General features: G+C 38.8%; 1 protein-coding gene across 1 annotated transcript in view; it reads left to right on the plus strand.

Moving 5' to 3' along the window:
- The window catches only part of COL6A6 (collagen, type VI, alpha 6), a 102,218-nt gene that overhangs the window by 33,168 nt on the left and 52,870 nt on the right, over positions 1-16,180 (plus strand). The window contains exons 18-22 of the mRNA XM_012663274.1: positions 1,911-1,976; positions 3,217-3,270; positions 9,128-9,163; positions 11,394-11,456; positions 13,090-13,152. Coding sequence (XP_012518728.1) covers positions 1,911-1,976; positions 3,217-3,270; positions 9,128-9,163; positions 11,394-11,456; positions 13,090-13,152 — 282 coding nt within the window. The remainder of the gene's footprint in view (positions 1-1,910; positions 1,977-3,216; positions 3,271-9,127; positions 9,164-11,393; positions 11,457-13,089; positions 13,153-16,180) is intronic.

A 16,180-nucleotide genomic window follows, 5' to 3' on the forward strand; every position in this document is an offset into this window, starting at 1 on the left:
TACAATAAGGGGCTTATATGAGCAGTGGAATAAAATTCTGAACTTTGTATAAACTTCCTTTTCCTCATTCACCTTTTTCACCAAAATACAATTTTCTAATATTATAATTTAGATATACCCTGCTTGGAGAATTGAAGACACAAATATTTAAATTTAATTGAAGAGACAAATATTTAAAAAGAAAATGTATAAAATAATATTTGACTTTGGCAGGTAGAGGAAAGAAGTAATTTTTCATGTACATTTTAGTAATATCAGTTATATAAAATAAATTCCAAGCCCATCTTTTTCACCCCATTAGCTTATAAGCTCTGTAAGTGCAAAAACTATTTGTTTTAAAAGCTTAGTAAGTATCTGGAACAAAGCTATGTCTCTGTTGGTGATCGCAAATTAGTTATTGATTGATGAAGGTAATCTGGACTGCTGTCAGCCCAACAGCCCCACAGCTGGTACTCAGCAGGACTGGGTAATTGTTTCCCCTCTCAATTTATTGGAGCATTGACTGTATTGACCGGCTCAATTGATTAATTCAGCATCATGGAGACACAGCTCTGTTTGTGGTCCTTACTACCAAAGTTAGAAAGCTTTCGGTTTGACCTGCCCAAGCATAATATCCCACGATGTGTGCCTGTTTTCAATGATTTCCTGCTGGAACATTTGCATTAATATTGGGAAAAACTCAAGATTCAAGGATTTCCTGAAAACCAGAAAAGTAAGGTGAGCATATAGGGTTAGTGTATTGGAGCAGCCATGTGTCCAGGAAGAGAAAGAGGGACTGGATGGCAGATAGAGTCTTCAGCCTTGTTTAGCGTGCTCACATTATTGTGGTAGAACCCATTACAAACACTAGCCTTCTCCCAAGAGTAGGAGAGAGTAAAATTTACCAATTTTAGCATAAATTTGCCCAGGTTCCAAGAAACAAGAAGGAAAATTAAGAGAAGGGTTGGCAGTAACAAGAAGGAGGAACCTCCTATAGACTTAAATATCACAAGATCTATACGTTTGGAAAGGAGAACTTCATTTCTTATAAAGGGTTGCAACCTGCAGGCTGGGAACAGAGCATCTGGCACCTCAAAAGCCGGCACCTCAAAGGAGGAAGGGTAGAACAGGAATGTATGCTGAATGGGTTGGGTAAACATACATGTATAACAGGTTATAGGAGGGGCTATGAATATTTGTGAAGGGGGTCACATGCATGTGTGGTAAACATACATCTTACATGCATGCCATGTTCACTTTGGAGTGGGGACTTTAAAATGCAGTAAAATCAGGCTCTATTTGTCAAAATGTGAAACTCAGGACACAAAGACACTTTGTACTCAGCCTCTGTAAACTGACCAGAACCAGTCTGTGGTCAGTGGTAATTATTTGGGAAGGAGTATGTTGTGAAACTGGTCAGCTGTTATGTTGAAACTACAAAAAGGGAGTGGGGGTTTGTCCGTGGCATCAGGCGAATGGTTGTACGATAAGTCTAACAAATCCCCTTGTCCTGTCATGGCCAGAAACAGTTTTTAAAGTTTTCTAGGGTCTCCTTGGCCAAGAGGGGTCTTTTCAGTCTGTTGGGGTCTTAGGATTTTATTCTTACTCCACACTTCAAACCCAGGATAAGAGGAGTTGTACACACACACATTACGTCCCCCTTGCTTCCCTTGGTTATGCCATCTGTGGGAGCTCCTTGCTTGCTTCCCACACACTCACTTTAGCTCTCAGTTCTCTCTCATAATGTCAAGCGTGGAGGAAAAGAAAACACTTATAAGCCATTTATAATTTTAACCTACTTCTGCTTTCAACTGGGTTGGACTTCTCTTGTCAACTTTTTGAGGGAGAGCTAAATAACTCATACATAAGGTACATTTTTAAGGAGAAATATTCAAATCTATTAATTTTTCTCTTTATTTTCTATTTTTTAGGGAGTTCCTGGATTTGATAACAGCATAGAAGGACCCAAGGGCTTGAAGGGAGAACGTGGAAGACAAGTAATTATGTGGGCATTTGAGAGTCAGCTTGTAAAATGACAGTGCTACAACAGTGAGGCTGAGCTTCTTAGTGATAGAATATGAAATGCCTCACAGAAAAAATTTGGAATCAGAGTGGATATACTTGGTACAGGGAAACTGTTTTTAGGAGCAAAAAGATCTTTACTACTGCCTATCTGCTACTCTGGGATTTGAGAAACATTCTCTAAATTTGGAGTGAGACTTACTTTACCAAGCCGTACCCTTGATGTCTTCATTCATGAATAAAAGCATCAGAGCTCTAACTTATCATATAGGGCTAGATGATAGAAAGAACTGTGCTAGCAAAAGAGTTGTTGGCCTTCCCAGTATCTGGAAGACACATAACCTGAAAAGACATTATTAATAGCACATTATAAAAAGAATAAGATATAGTAGATCTATATGGCTCATACCATCAAGAAAAGTCTCTTGCAATTAATCTCATGAAATCTCACAAGTCACAATTTGGTCAACTTCCTTTTCAGGATTTTAAAAAAATATTAATAGTTATCTGGAAAATGTGTGTCTCTGGATCTTCTTGATGAGAAATTTCCCTTGATGACTCTACCTAAGGAAGAAGTATGATATGTTGGAAAGGACTTGGCTTTGGAGACAGGCCTAGGTCCTGGCTCATGCTCTGCCCCTTGCCAGCTCTGAGGCTTTGAGTCACTTTCTATAAACCTTGATTTTCTCATCTGCAAAATAAGGTGAACAGCCTACTTTAGAAGGTTATGGTGGGAATTTAATGACTGACCCTGCCACATCATAACTGATTCCATGCTTCTGTATCTTGGGAAGACTTGTGAGTATTACGAGATTTTATTTACAGCATGGTGTTAATCTAGACAGGTTAGCCAAACAGCACAAGACATCCAAAGGTAGAAATCCACACCAATAGCACCATACCTAACACAGTATGCTTCAGTTATCCACGCTGTAGTGACACAGTAGGGACAGTTTGATTTGTGTACTCTGAGACATGTTCCTCAAACACAAGTGTGGTGAGTAGATGAAGTAACCCATGTCATAGCATTTAGTCCTTCTGTCCCTCATCATCCACCTAGAGATGTGATTTACGATCAGTGGAAGTTAATGCCACATTCCACAGGGCTCACTGGTATGAGCCCATCTAGCCTCCCTAGAGTACAAGCTGAGGTTAAAGGGGAAGTGCGTCCGTGCAGTGTAATTACCATCACGCATCTGTCTGTTCCTTTGACAGGGTAGAAGAGGCTGGCCAGGCCCTCCCGGAACACCAGGCTCCAGAAGAAAGACAGTAAGAGCCCTTCTAGACAAGGAGACCCACTGCTCTGGTAGCTTCTGTCGTGATGAAAATGGCTGATTGTGGGGAGCGGGCGGAGTGGTTCTACTGGGGCTCACTCCCTTGGGGAAACTGACTGAGGACCAGTTTCAAAGTCTCAGAATAGGGCTGGCAAAGGACTTGGGAAATAACAAAAATAACAGAATTTCTATGCTTTCTTGGAAAAGCAAAGAGATTATAAAAGACAATCTTTATCCAATAAGAAGAGATAACTTTAATGAAATACACTTAAATGCCTGCATTAGGGTCTAAATTCAGCCTGTCTTGTCTCATTTACAAGGTTTTTCTTTCCATTCTTTATTTAGTTATCCAGCTTTCTCTAATTTTTTCCACCCCCCCCAACCCAAATAAAAAATGCTTTAAAATTAAGCACAAATAAAAACTAGTTTAGTTTGTTGCACTAATTACTCATTGTATTTTCTGAGCAGAAGTTCCTAGAAACAGCTATTACACTCCATGAAGAAATTGTTTTTGTATCTTGGAGCATACCCATGTTCTTTGCAAGGCAGAGAAAATGGAAATCAGAGCAGTGATTAAGTTTAAAATGTGCAGAACTTGATTGCTGGAAAAGTGCTTTAATAATGCTGTTTTAATGCATATAAAGATAAAGAAATACATTTGCTATTCATTTCACTTTCTAAAAGGGTGTAGCCAGCTTACATATCCCTGGAAAACATTTTCAACTTAAAGAATATCATCCAGGAAATCCTGGCACATAAGGATGTACTTTTACTGTTTTATAGTCTCTAGAGGCTAGCACAGTATCACTATGTGTTATTTCGACCACTCCATGCCTAAGAAATATGGCCCCCATCTTGGGTTATAGATTCAACTGTGTCATTCAGAAGTAGAAGTAGGATGTTTAGTTAAAGATGGCAGAGTAAAGGTGTTTTTCACACTATCCGTGTTTTGTGCAATTCATCAAAAACAACAAGAGAAATTAAAAATAGAAAAAGAATAAACACAGCTTCAAGCCACAAATGATGACAAATACTGTCCAAACATTTCTACATCTGAACCATAATGAGTGAGGATTTAGAGAACTGGCACAAATCAACTCAGACTCAAGCAGGAATCAGATTTTTCTAAAAGTAACTGCCGTAGCCCTAAAAGAGCTGGTGAACAAAATCCAGGGGCACTGTAAATTTTGAGAGGAGCAGGGAATATACCTATTGAAACACAGTTCAACAGAAGAGGCAGAATGAATGAGAAACCAAAAAATACTCCATTTTTATTATCTACAACTAGTGACCAAGGCCATAGAGGCTGCAAACAATGAGAGAAGCAACACTGACTATCACAGCTCAGAGAAATTATGATTTAAGGGACTTTGTGTGAGTTCCACGAATCTCTTAAATGTCAAAAGCAGGAGGAAGATGTATCCCTAAGGTAAAAGAAATAATTCATTTGTTTGGGGCAATGTATCTATGTCAAAACTACCAGCCCAGCTCCAGCTACACCTCTCCATTAGTTCTTCAATAAATAGGTGGTCCTATTCAAAGATGGTTAATGACCAAAAGTTTTAATAATCTTTATTATTAATTAGATGATTAATCAGGACCTATGTATAGGAGCTGCAAGACAGAGAAGAAAAACCATGAGCAAAAGGCAGATAAGTCCTCACTAGAAGAGGAATTACTTAAGGAAAAATTTGAATTCTGGCAATCAATTCTTCAAAGTCTCAAAGAAACAAAGACAACATTATTGTTCTTTTAAAAAGTTCAAAGAATTGACAAGACAATAGAAAGTAAAGCAAGCTAGTAGTGCTTGAGGAGCAATGCAAGGAAAAAATGTACTGCAATGTAAGATATGTTACCAGATGACATTTCTAATTCTGTTTTATTTTTATTCTCCTATTCAAGTAAAATTAAATGTAATATTTTAATTTTAAAATAGCTTGAATAGTATGATCCCTTTTTAGTCAAAACTATCACTATTTAGAATTCTGTCTATAAGAATGCATAAAAAGATGTCAGGAATCATGACTACCAAACGTTAATGATAGTTATTTCTAGATGGAGGATTTGGAGTGATTTTTAAATTTTTATTCTGTATATTTTCTGCATTAAAATATTTAAATATCAGCATATATCATTCTTACAATAAAGTCATTCTTTGAGAAAGAAGAAAAATCTCGGTGTTCACTGAAAACCTCTAAAATGTAGGCAGATGAGCATGGAAGCGCACTTAGCTTCTGCTGAGTGGGTAAGTGATTGGAGGACAGCCAGTGAGTGGCAGGATGCGGCATGAAGGAAGGGGAACAGCAGGTGACCAAATCTGACCTTAATGCGTTCGACAGACAGTTATTCAACATCTGCAATGTACCAGATACTCTACTAACTACTAGAGCTATAATACAGACTCAAATAAGGCATCATCTTTTCTCTCAAGGAACTGCGAATCATGTTATAGAGCATGATGTCTCAACCTCAGCACTATTGGCATTTGGGTTAAATCATTCTTTGTTGTGGGGGGCTGTCTTGTGCATTGTAGGATGTTAACATCATCCCCAGCTTCTACCCACTAGGTGCCAGTAGCGCCCCCAACTTGTGACAATGGAAAATGTCTCCAGACATTGCTAAATGTTCCCAAGGGAAGGAAGGTGCTAAATCCCCCTCTCCTGTTGACAGCCCTGTTGTAGAGGGAGACAGACCTGCAGGGTTAGTACGCTGTCATAAGTACTGTGTCAGGAGACTAAAATGGGTTGGGGAAGAGGGAGGCAAGGAGGAAGGATCAGGGTTGGAAAGCGGCATTACTGGGGAGAGATTAGGGTAGGTTGGCTCTTTCTAAGCCAAATTTCGCTGAGAATTAAAACAGATTCTTGTGCCATGGTTAATGAGAAGCAACTGTAGCCTCAAATCAAAGCACAGCCTCCATTCCTATTCAGTCCAGAGGGCTGTTAGTTATGCTTTGCCCTTTTCCTCCCTCTTGGCACTACTTCAGACGTATCCTGAAGTGCTCTAGGACCATGATGCATCATTGTGATTGTTCGCCATTAAGACCCAGTGTTAATGTGATGATTTATAATCAAGAATGCCCTGGGCTGGGCGCGGGTGGCTCACGCCTGTAATCCTAGCACTCTGGGAGGCCGAGGTGGGTGGATTGCTCAAGGTCAGGAGGTCGAGACCAGCCAGAGCAAGAGCGAGTCCCCGTCTCTACTAAAAATAGAAAGAAATTATCTGGACAACTAAAAATATATATATAGAAAAATTAGCCGGGCATGGTGGCACATACCTGTAGTCCCAGCTACTCGGGAGGCTGAGGCAAGAGGATCGCTTGAGCCCAGGAGTTTGAGGTTGCTGTGAGCTAGGCTGATGCCACGGCACTCCAGCCAAGGCGAAGGACCCAGACTCTCTCTCAAAAAAAAAAAAAAAAAAAAGAATGCCCTGCTGTTTTACCAGTGATTCTGTCCCAAATCAATCCACACCTATCCCAGGAAATTCGGTGCTCTGATAAACAGCCAGAAAGCCAGGCTATGGGTCCCTAAGGGACTGAGTAGCCCTTTGTGGGTCATCGTCCTCTCTGGTCCTTTTGGGGAGATTTTCTTTCTTGATGTGCCCATTTTCATTCTCTTTTAAGATAAGTCAGATCGTCTAGATGTGTTACCAGACATCTGCAAGTCCTTGGGCAAGCCATTAATACATTTTGGGATTTCATATTTCCCATATGAAACATTTGAAAATTTTAGGCAAAATTGCAAAATCACCTCCCCTATTTCTTTATTTTCTGTCTTTCACACCTACCCAAGGTCTCTCCCATGACTTTCATTTGGAGCTTAAATGCCAAGTAGCCATTAATAGAGGTGCTACGTGATTACCTCTGAAGACGTTTCCATTATTGTGTGAATGGTGGATTAAAGTCTATCTCATCCATTAGGTTCATAAGCTCCTGACAAGGGACAGGAGTTGGGTTTTGCTAGTCACCACCCAGCCCAGCTCCTTGAAGGAAACACAATAAATATGTGTTGTAGTAATTCATTTTCATCAAGCCCTTTCAAAATCAAACCTAAGGACTCAAAGGAATAAATGTTTATGGATGATGTTTCAAACATTGTGACAGTAAACCAGAGAAAGTCTTTTGAATGGGGAGGTCCGTTCCACATCCCTTAAATCCTGTCACACTGGAAGCTCTTTGCTTCGCCTGAATATAAAGTTCCATTCAGTTCTTCCTACTACAACCAGTATATATCCATCTAAATTCAGGGCCTGCCCATGCACATTTCCTATTCCAAGAACCCCAGTGGCTTCTGCTAAATGTCGTAGGAACCCTTCAGCCTAGTGTTGTCAGCCTGGAAACCTTGCTACTTCCCTCTCATCTCACACTTTTGACGCAGATGGCCTTATTGCTACTACCAAATACACTTTCTGTTTTCCTGCCTCTACTTTGTTACTTAGGCTGTACCCTCTGCTGGAAAGACTTTATATATCCTCTCCCTGTAAGACTCCTTACCCATCCTTTGAAACCCATCTCAAAGACCTCTTCCTCCAGGAAGATTTTCCTGATTTGACCAACTGAATATGATCGCTTTCTTTAAAACTAGTATCTCTATCTTTCCCTTTTTTATGGCATTTGCCATACTCTGCTTTGTAAATATTTGTAATATTTATCTCCTCCTCGCAAACCCAAAGAATGGGGGTCGCCTGAGGCCAAACACCGTGTGTGCATTTGTGTGTCTCATCTTTATGCTGCCACATTTCCCATTCAGTATGCTTTGGGGGTAGATATTTTTTGGTAGATATTTTTCTGAATAAAACTGTACCAAATTGAATCAGAACAGACAAACCCTTGTGCTAAAGGAGTGGAAACAACTCCTTTTCCTCCCTTGGATAGAGGATTTAGACTTTCATCTCAAGATGGCTAATCAGTGTTTTAAGGAAATAGGCCTCTAACCATTCCCCCAAATATACAGTCTGTTTCCTACATAACAATAGATTTTGATTGAAATATAATTAGCAGAATTTAAAGTTTGCAATACTGGCCTCTCAGAACATCTACAGTAAATTTCCATCAAGACAATGTTGTCTGATCTTATTGAATTTTGCAAATCCTGGGTTTTAATCTTGCTATCATCTTACTGAGTGATACTAAATGAGACAACAAAATGTCATTGTCTTTTGGTTCCCAGATCTATGAAATATTGATCTGGAATATACCTAGACCCTCCACTAACATGTGAGAGTAGCAGACAAATCCACTTGATTGTGTAGCACCATAATTTTGATTGGGTATTTTATTAATATACTGAACTGAGTAACTTTTGAATGCTTGTGATAATTCTTTTATTTCTGATATGCATATTTGGCTTTTTAAAAATAAAATTAGTTGGACTATCTTTAATTTCTGAACTTAATCTGCAATGAAGTTCATGGAGTCAGTTCTTCTAGTTTTTCCTCTGGCCTCCTGCCTTTTGGCTAGTCCACTTCTGATTTCTGGCTTTCATGGTAGTTCTTGGGGAAAATGGAAAGAAATAAAATTCAAATCAGTCAATTTTGCAGCTTGTGAACAGCTCTAGTAAAAGTTTAGTGAAGAATGAATTATTGACCACAATCTACTCTCATAAGTATCTGTAGATTTCAGTTGTCTATTATTTCACTTGTCAATTATTTCAAGGAGATAAATATTCAATTGCCCTGGATCAGAAATTTGAAATTGGCAACATTTTGCTTTCATGGTACAATGGATAGTTAAATGTTTTGAGCACTATATGGGAACTTTTATTTATGTCAGTGCCTTAAGGTGTCCATTACTAATTTAAATCAAATCTAAAAAGCATTTCTGAATTAATGATATCTACCTTTTCCTTCTATTTTAGGCTGCTCATGGCCGAAGGGGACATACAGGTCCACAGGTACGGTGATTTTTTCCTAAACTCCAAATGATAAATATTCCATGTTCAATCAAGGAGCTGGAATAAAGGCACCATAAGTCTCTTCCAAGCTTAAACTTACTTTGCTTTTTGATGACATTCGTTATGGAATAAAATGTTGAAAAAAATTTAGGCAACAATTTCAAGAATTCAGATCTTAAGATGAAAATTTGCCCACTTTAATCAAAAAGAATAAAAATTAATGATCAGAGACAGTACTTACCCCAATTATTGTAAATTTAACTTTGTTTAGATTTCAAGTACAAACTCTAATAACTTTAGAGTTTGTAACCTTTCTTTAGTGAGTAACCGTTTTTTAGATTTTTGTTCAATTAATTTATGATTGCATAAATTTTGTATAAACCAAGAGAATACAATTCTAATACAAATTGGATATTCTGAATATTTTGTTCAAAAATTGGTTAAACCAAAAACCATGTTCAGTCTGCTTTGCACATGTTCATGATACATTATACATGATTCATGAATTTACAATATTTATGAAAGAGCAGTTGTGACTTAAAATTTTATAAAACACACATCCTCAGATTAAAAATACAATGAGGATAAATAATCCATTCTCAATGAAAACTGATGAAAAAGAATGTTAAAGATAAAAATCATGTTAAATATGACCAAAGAGAAAAGACAGTTTTACTCATGAAAAGAATGACAAATTAGATTTCAGCAGACTTCTGTTCAATAATAATACATACCAGAAAACAGAGTAATATCTTGAAAGGGCAGAGGAAAAGTAACTGTTAACTTAGAATTTTATACCTAGCTAAACTTACGTGAGAATGTAAAATAGACATTTTTAGACAGAGTTTATCATCCACAGATATCACCCCCCTACACATACTCTTTGTCTTGGTCCAGTCCTGCTGATACAATAAAATACTTGAAACTGGTTAACTTATAAACGACAGAATTTTATATCTTAGTTTTAGAGGCTGGGAAGTCCAAGAACAAAACAGCAACAGATTCAGTGTCTGGTGACAGTTTGCTCTCTGCTCCAGAAATGGTGCCACCTTGCTGCATCTACACATGGTGAAAGGGGCTAAAAGCTACCTTGAGCATCTCTACAAAGGCACTAATCCCATTCAAGAGGGCAGAGCCCTCATAACCTAATCACCCTGCAAAGGCCCCACCTCTTAATACTATTGCATAGGGGATCACATTTCAACATTAATTTTGAAGGAACATACACATTCAGCCTATTGCACAATTCAAGGTTAGCCTTCAATAAAAAGGCATGCAGAAAAATGGCATGATATAAATGAAATGAGATTAGAGACAAAGGTATTAAGAAATTTCTTCTTAGTTCTAGGAAAAATTATTAGTAAAGGACATGTAATCACATCTAGCTATATAACAACTGAGACATAAACTTAGGCTATTTTAATAGTTGCCTAAATTAAGCTTTCTTAATTCTTTCTTACTGTTTTTGGAATTCTTACTGTGACAGAATCCAAGAACAATGTGGAGAGAATGCTCAACTTTTGATCCCTAAATATTTAACTTATTTTAATATAAATGTTAGAAGATGCCTGGAGATGTTTGAAGAAAACGTGAAGTATATTATTAGTTTTCATATATCCAAGTTAGAGATAATACAAATTTTATAGAGGCTGGGCCTGGTGGCTCAAGCTAGTAATCCCAGCACTTTGGGAGGCTGCGGCAGGAAATCACCTGAGTGCAGGAGTTTAAGACCAGCCTGGGCAACATAGCAAAACCCTGTCTGCACAAAAAATAAAAAATAGGTGGGTGTGGTGGCACACTGGGCTACAAGTCCCAGTTACTCAGGAGGCTGAGGCAGAAGGATCGCTTGAGCCCAGGACTTTGAGTTTACAGTGAGCTGTGATCACATCACTGTACTCCAGCTGGGGAGACAGAGTGAGACCCTGTTTCTGGGGAAAAAAAAAACCAAACAACCCACAAAGTAACAAATTTTATAAAAAGGCGTGTATGTGTGTGCCTATGCATACATGCATATGTTAAAAAACTGGAAGGAAATAGACCAACATACCAACTGTGGTTATCTCTGCTTGATGAGATTATAGATTTATTATAGATTTTGTATTTGCCTTCAGTTTTCATATTTTTTGCAAAAATCCCCCATTGCCATTGTGACTCGAAAAATATAATCTTGCACATAACGGATTCAAAATTATTAAAAATAAGTTAACATGTTGATTCTTTCTCACCACAGGGAAAAACAGGCATTCCAGGCCCAGATGGACTTGAAGGCTCACTGGGACTTAAGGGCCCTCAGGTACATACCAAGACCAATGAGGGTGTGAGAACATACAGAAGAATCTGGGAGTGGAAGAATCCGAAGCTTTGACAGAAATCCTCAATCCTTCCTTACAGAATGTCAGATATTTAAAGTTTTCAGTGTATAAAGTAAGGCGGCAACACAGTATCATGCAGCCCTTGGTCTCCTTTGTCTAAGTTTTGTCCCAGTCAAGAGTTGAAGTGAGAATGAGTGCGCTGGGAAGCGGGCCCTGTGTGTTGGGTTCAGGGTAGGTAAGATATTCCAGGGAGAGTTTGAGCCAGGGAAAATGTTGAGCCTCGAATCTGGGAATTGTGGTCAATTTAACACAGTAATAGCTCAATGTTATATCTCTGGATGCCCATGATGTAGAAAAATTGGCTCTACTCTTAGGAAAGAATTGCTCGAAAGACAGCTGGAGTCTTTAGCAGGATGATGCACAGTGTGACACTCAGCTTGTCCTTTCCAGCTCTCTTCTCCAGGGAGCTGCCTCCAGCACTTTTTCCTCTGCAAAGAACAAGCCATAATTGGCTCTTTGCACTGATCACATGAGGGAAAAGGAAGCATGTGCCAGAGAGGGCAAAATATGTAGCCTAAAATAATACAAGAAGCGAAAGGAAGTCTGACCATAAAAAAGTTTGAAATTTTTTTTTCCTCTCCAAACTTAGTTTTGAAAGCTTGAGAAGTAAGTGTACTATTTTGCATATGTAAGACAATCAATGGTTCTGCTATTGTTCAAAGTTTTAATCTACATAGTTTAAAAAAATAGAAGTATTATATGTTGGCAGCTTGGTGCATGGGAGTTGGGCAAAATATCCTTAAACATCAAAAGAGAAATTTTGTCCACATTTTGCCAAGAGTGCAGAGCAGTAAACGGCTTCCCCCTTGGACCTTTATCTCTTTCTGGATTGATTGCTTTTCTTTGTCATTACTTGCCAGCTGAGGAAAGCTCACTTTTCTTACCTGCAAGTGAGAGATAGTTGGCACTGGGGCTATGGGTAAGCATTTCAGTAGATTGACTGGCTTTACTTCACGCCGAGCCAGTAATATTATAGCATTCTTTCTTCTATTTCATAGAGCCTTACCTTTTCGGTCACATAATTTAAAAGGAGAAGAAAATCCAAACACAGCATGAAGGTTTCTCTGAATAGCATATAGAAGCCCCAGCTAATAGAAGTAGAAATATCCAAATTTCATCCTACCACATAGCATATCTTGTTTATGACCAGTCTTTAGTATGGTTATCGAATAGAAAATTCATTTAAATTTTCTGGTTTCAGATTTACATGATTAAGGATTATTTTTTTCTTTTTAACATAGGAAATGTAGGGATTTGAAGTATGAAAATGCTTCGGATAATTAGCAATACTGAAAGGCTCAAATGCTCAGTATTTTTTCCAAGTCCTGGTTATTTTGGCTGCAAATGCCCAAGCACCTAAGTTTCAGACTGGACGTTCGTATTCCCGCACGGGTCAGGGAGAGTTCAACAGACCAGGACAGAGGCAAAGGCATGATGGGATCTCTCTCTCCAACATCCATCCATCTTACTTAGCATTGCCACTTTTAATATTTAACTTAATATTCAAGTGTTCTCTTTTAGGGTGAAAATAATGATTTTATTATATGTACTTAGGGCCCAAGAGGAGAGGCTGGTGTGAAAGGAGACAAAGGAGCCCTGGGAAGTAAAGGGCCCCAGGTATGTAATGAGAATGACTGCATCTGACCTCATCTTGGCTTAAACACGGATGTCTTTGCGGTTTCTTCCCGGCAGATGGCATTATTTACTGCCTAGGAATGAGGAAAGTGCATTAGGTTTGACTTCTGTGCCCTGACGTGGTGGCCACAACACATCCTGGTCCCCATCTTACAGAACCAACTGTCATTCTGTCAGACACAGAGGTGGAAGATCTAGCCCTCTCTGCCCAGCTGAGGTTAAGAATTTCTCCTCTGTGTAAGTCAGTCACATCACTCCCCTGATCTCAATCCTCTTGGGGCTTCCCATCACCCCGAGAATACAGCTTGCTTTGGTGGTCCTCAACCTTGCATATGAGAATCTCCTGGGGAGACTAAAACATCCAACCCTCCCCAGAATACTTAAATCAGAATCTCTGAAAGTAGGGCCAGGATATCAGTAATACCCTGGTGATTCTTCCCCGGTGATTCTAATATAGATCTAGGATTGGTCATGACAGCCCAACATTAGAGCTTCTCCAACTTCCCAATGTGTAAGAATCCCCTAGAGAACTTGTTAAGGTGCAGATACTGATGCAGTAGATCTGGACGGGGCCTGAGATTCTGCTCCTAGGTGATGCTGATGCTGCTGGTCCCCAGAACACACTTTGAGTAGCAAGGTCCTGCATGATCTGGCCCTTGCCTACCTGCTACCATAGTATATATTCATTCACTTAGCTGTGTGTCTCCCCTTCTAGACTATAAGCTCCGTGAGGGCCAGGACTTTGTCTTGTTTACACTGTATCCCCTGAGCTTTGAACAGCAGTACCTGGCACATAATAGAGCTCAACACATATTTGTATAGTGAATCAGACAGTATATGAATGAATGAGACATTGTTGGGAATTGTACTGTCCACTAACACTAGGATAAAGGGAATCCATTACTTTGTGCTGATTAGTTGAATGGGGCAGTGGCTCAACGCTTAAGTGATTGTGCTCATCATCAGAAAATTTAAGACTATTTGTATAAACTTGTGTCTCATGACGCTATTTTAAAGCATCTTAATTACTGCTCATGAAGATATTTGTTCCCAATTTTAATGAAAATGCTCTTTAAAAAAACATGAAAATTTTAAAATTTCATGGTAGAGTTAAATTGATGAAAATAACTATTTTATATTCATATCCTTGAACCATTAAAGTGCTTGCTGGCACCACAAATTGAGACTTTAAAAAAACAATGAATACCAAGAAAAACATACAGTGGGTGATTATCTCCTCTGTTTATATAAAATATTGAGGTGTAGATGGGTTGCAATCTAAAGGTCTTGGTGTTTCCCTTGCTCTAGAATCCAAAATTGTATCCAAGTGGCTGTTACTCAAATAAGTTATTCTATTTGCCCTGTGGGGCACCTCTGTGAGCGAGTCCCCTTTCATCTTGCTTTGGCAAGATTGGTCGTAGTCATAAATCATTCAACCTCTTGGCATTGCCAGAGTTAGCCAAAAGACACCACTTCACTTGTCTAGCTCTTCCATTTTCTGGCTGGGAAACATGGTTTTCTTTGTGTGCATGTCTTGAAATACTCCTGTCCCAGTGAAAATGCTGTTTCAAAAATGTGTGAAATTTTTTATGTTCAGGACATGATGGATGAGGTCTCGGAATTGCTGTTTCCAAAGGAAAACCACAGAGACAAACATAATGAGATATATAAGAGAGTGTTATTTTTTACTGGCTCTATAAATCCACCACTATAGTATTCATATTGTTTTACAGCATATGAGGACCAGCCACTGGAGTGGAATAACAGGAGTGTTTTCTAAATGTGGACTTTAAAGTTTTTCTTAGAATATACATTTTGAAAAAGGGATGTGATTTCTGCTGACAGTGTTCTGAAGGTTTATTAACTTACACAGTGTTAGGGCATTCTGCATAAGTCAAATATGTGTTAATCCAGCCAAGTAAGTGGCTATGATATAAAAGCATACAGTCCATGGTACAATGAAAGGAAGAAAGGGCTTTGAAAGGAACAGTGTATTCTTTTGTACCTTCCTGCATTCCCTCTGTTTGACTTGCCCCAAGGTCCTACCCTAATTTGATCAATGCCAGGAAAAAGAATGGAAAATCAAAAACAAAGATACTAATTCCAATTGAAGCTGTAATAATTCTTTAAATACTTAGGCTTTCTTAGTGAAATAATAACTAGTAGCATGTGCAATATCAAGAAATATTGGAATAGTTCAATGCAAATTTGGAGTACAAAGTAGAATTTCTGTTGTTGTCTTTACGAAGAATAGCATAGTGATAAAGGGCATAGATTCCAGAGCCAGACTGGCTAGGTTTGATTCCTACCTTTGATTCCTAACTTTGTATATAGAGAACTGTCAAGGCGAGTTTGAAAAGCCATAAATGGCTCAATGTGGTTGGAGCATAGGATGCATGCAGAAGTGTTAAAAGTTAAGGCTAAGAACTAGTATTGTCAAAATTGACACCTCAGATGTTTTGGGGTTTCTTCTTGCATTAGCCCACCACTTGATGGCCTCTTACTTTTTATTTTCTCAGAGTTAGCTCATATCTAACTCTTACAGAAGCTGAGCATTTAATCTTCTTGTTTCTTCCCAGTTTGATATTTGTAGGTTGTGAGTTTTTGCAAGACTTTCTCCCATGCAAATAAAAAATAGGAAGTGACGAGGATTCCTTTTAAGTGTGAGAAGAGCCTATACCTCCTGCACCTGCCCTGCCTTATCCCATCCAAAGTCAAGATATCCTTGGCAATGCCCCACCACTAATCCTAAACTCCTAGTGCAATCCCTTCTGATAAGATGCTAAGGACAATTTTTTTTTAAAATGTTAACCTCTAAACACCTTTTCTAGCCTCACTTAACACTAAAGCAGTTGTGATTGCCGAGAGCTCTGTTGTAGACTCTCAACGTGAGCAAAACTCCCCGACCAAGTCCCCATATTGGAGGTTGGATTTGGCCCTACCCTCCTGCAACAAGTTTAGAGATTCACATTTTTAAAACTCCAATCTGGGTTGGTGTGTGGATGGCAAG

This window comes from Propithecus coquereli, unplaced genomic scaffold (genome assembly GCF_000956105.1).
Source record: "Propithecus coquereli isolate 6110/MARCELLA unplaced genomic scaffold, Pcoq_1.0 Scaffold12, whole genome shotgun sequence".
NCBI lineage: Eukaryota > Metazoa > Chordata > Mammalia > Primates > Indriidae > Propithecus > Propithecus coquereli.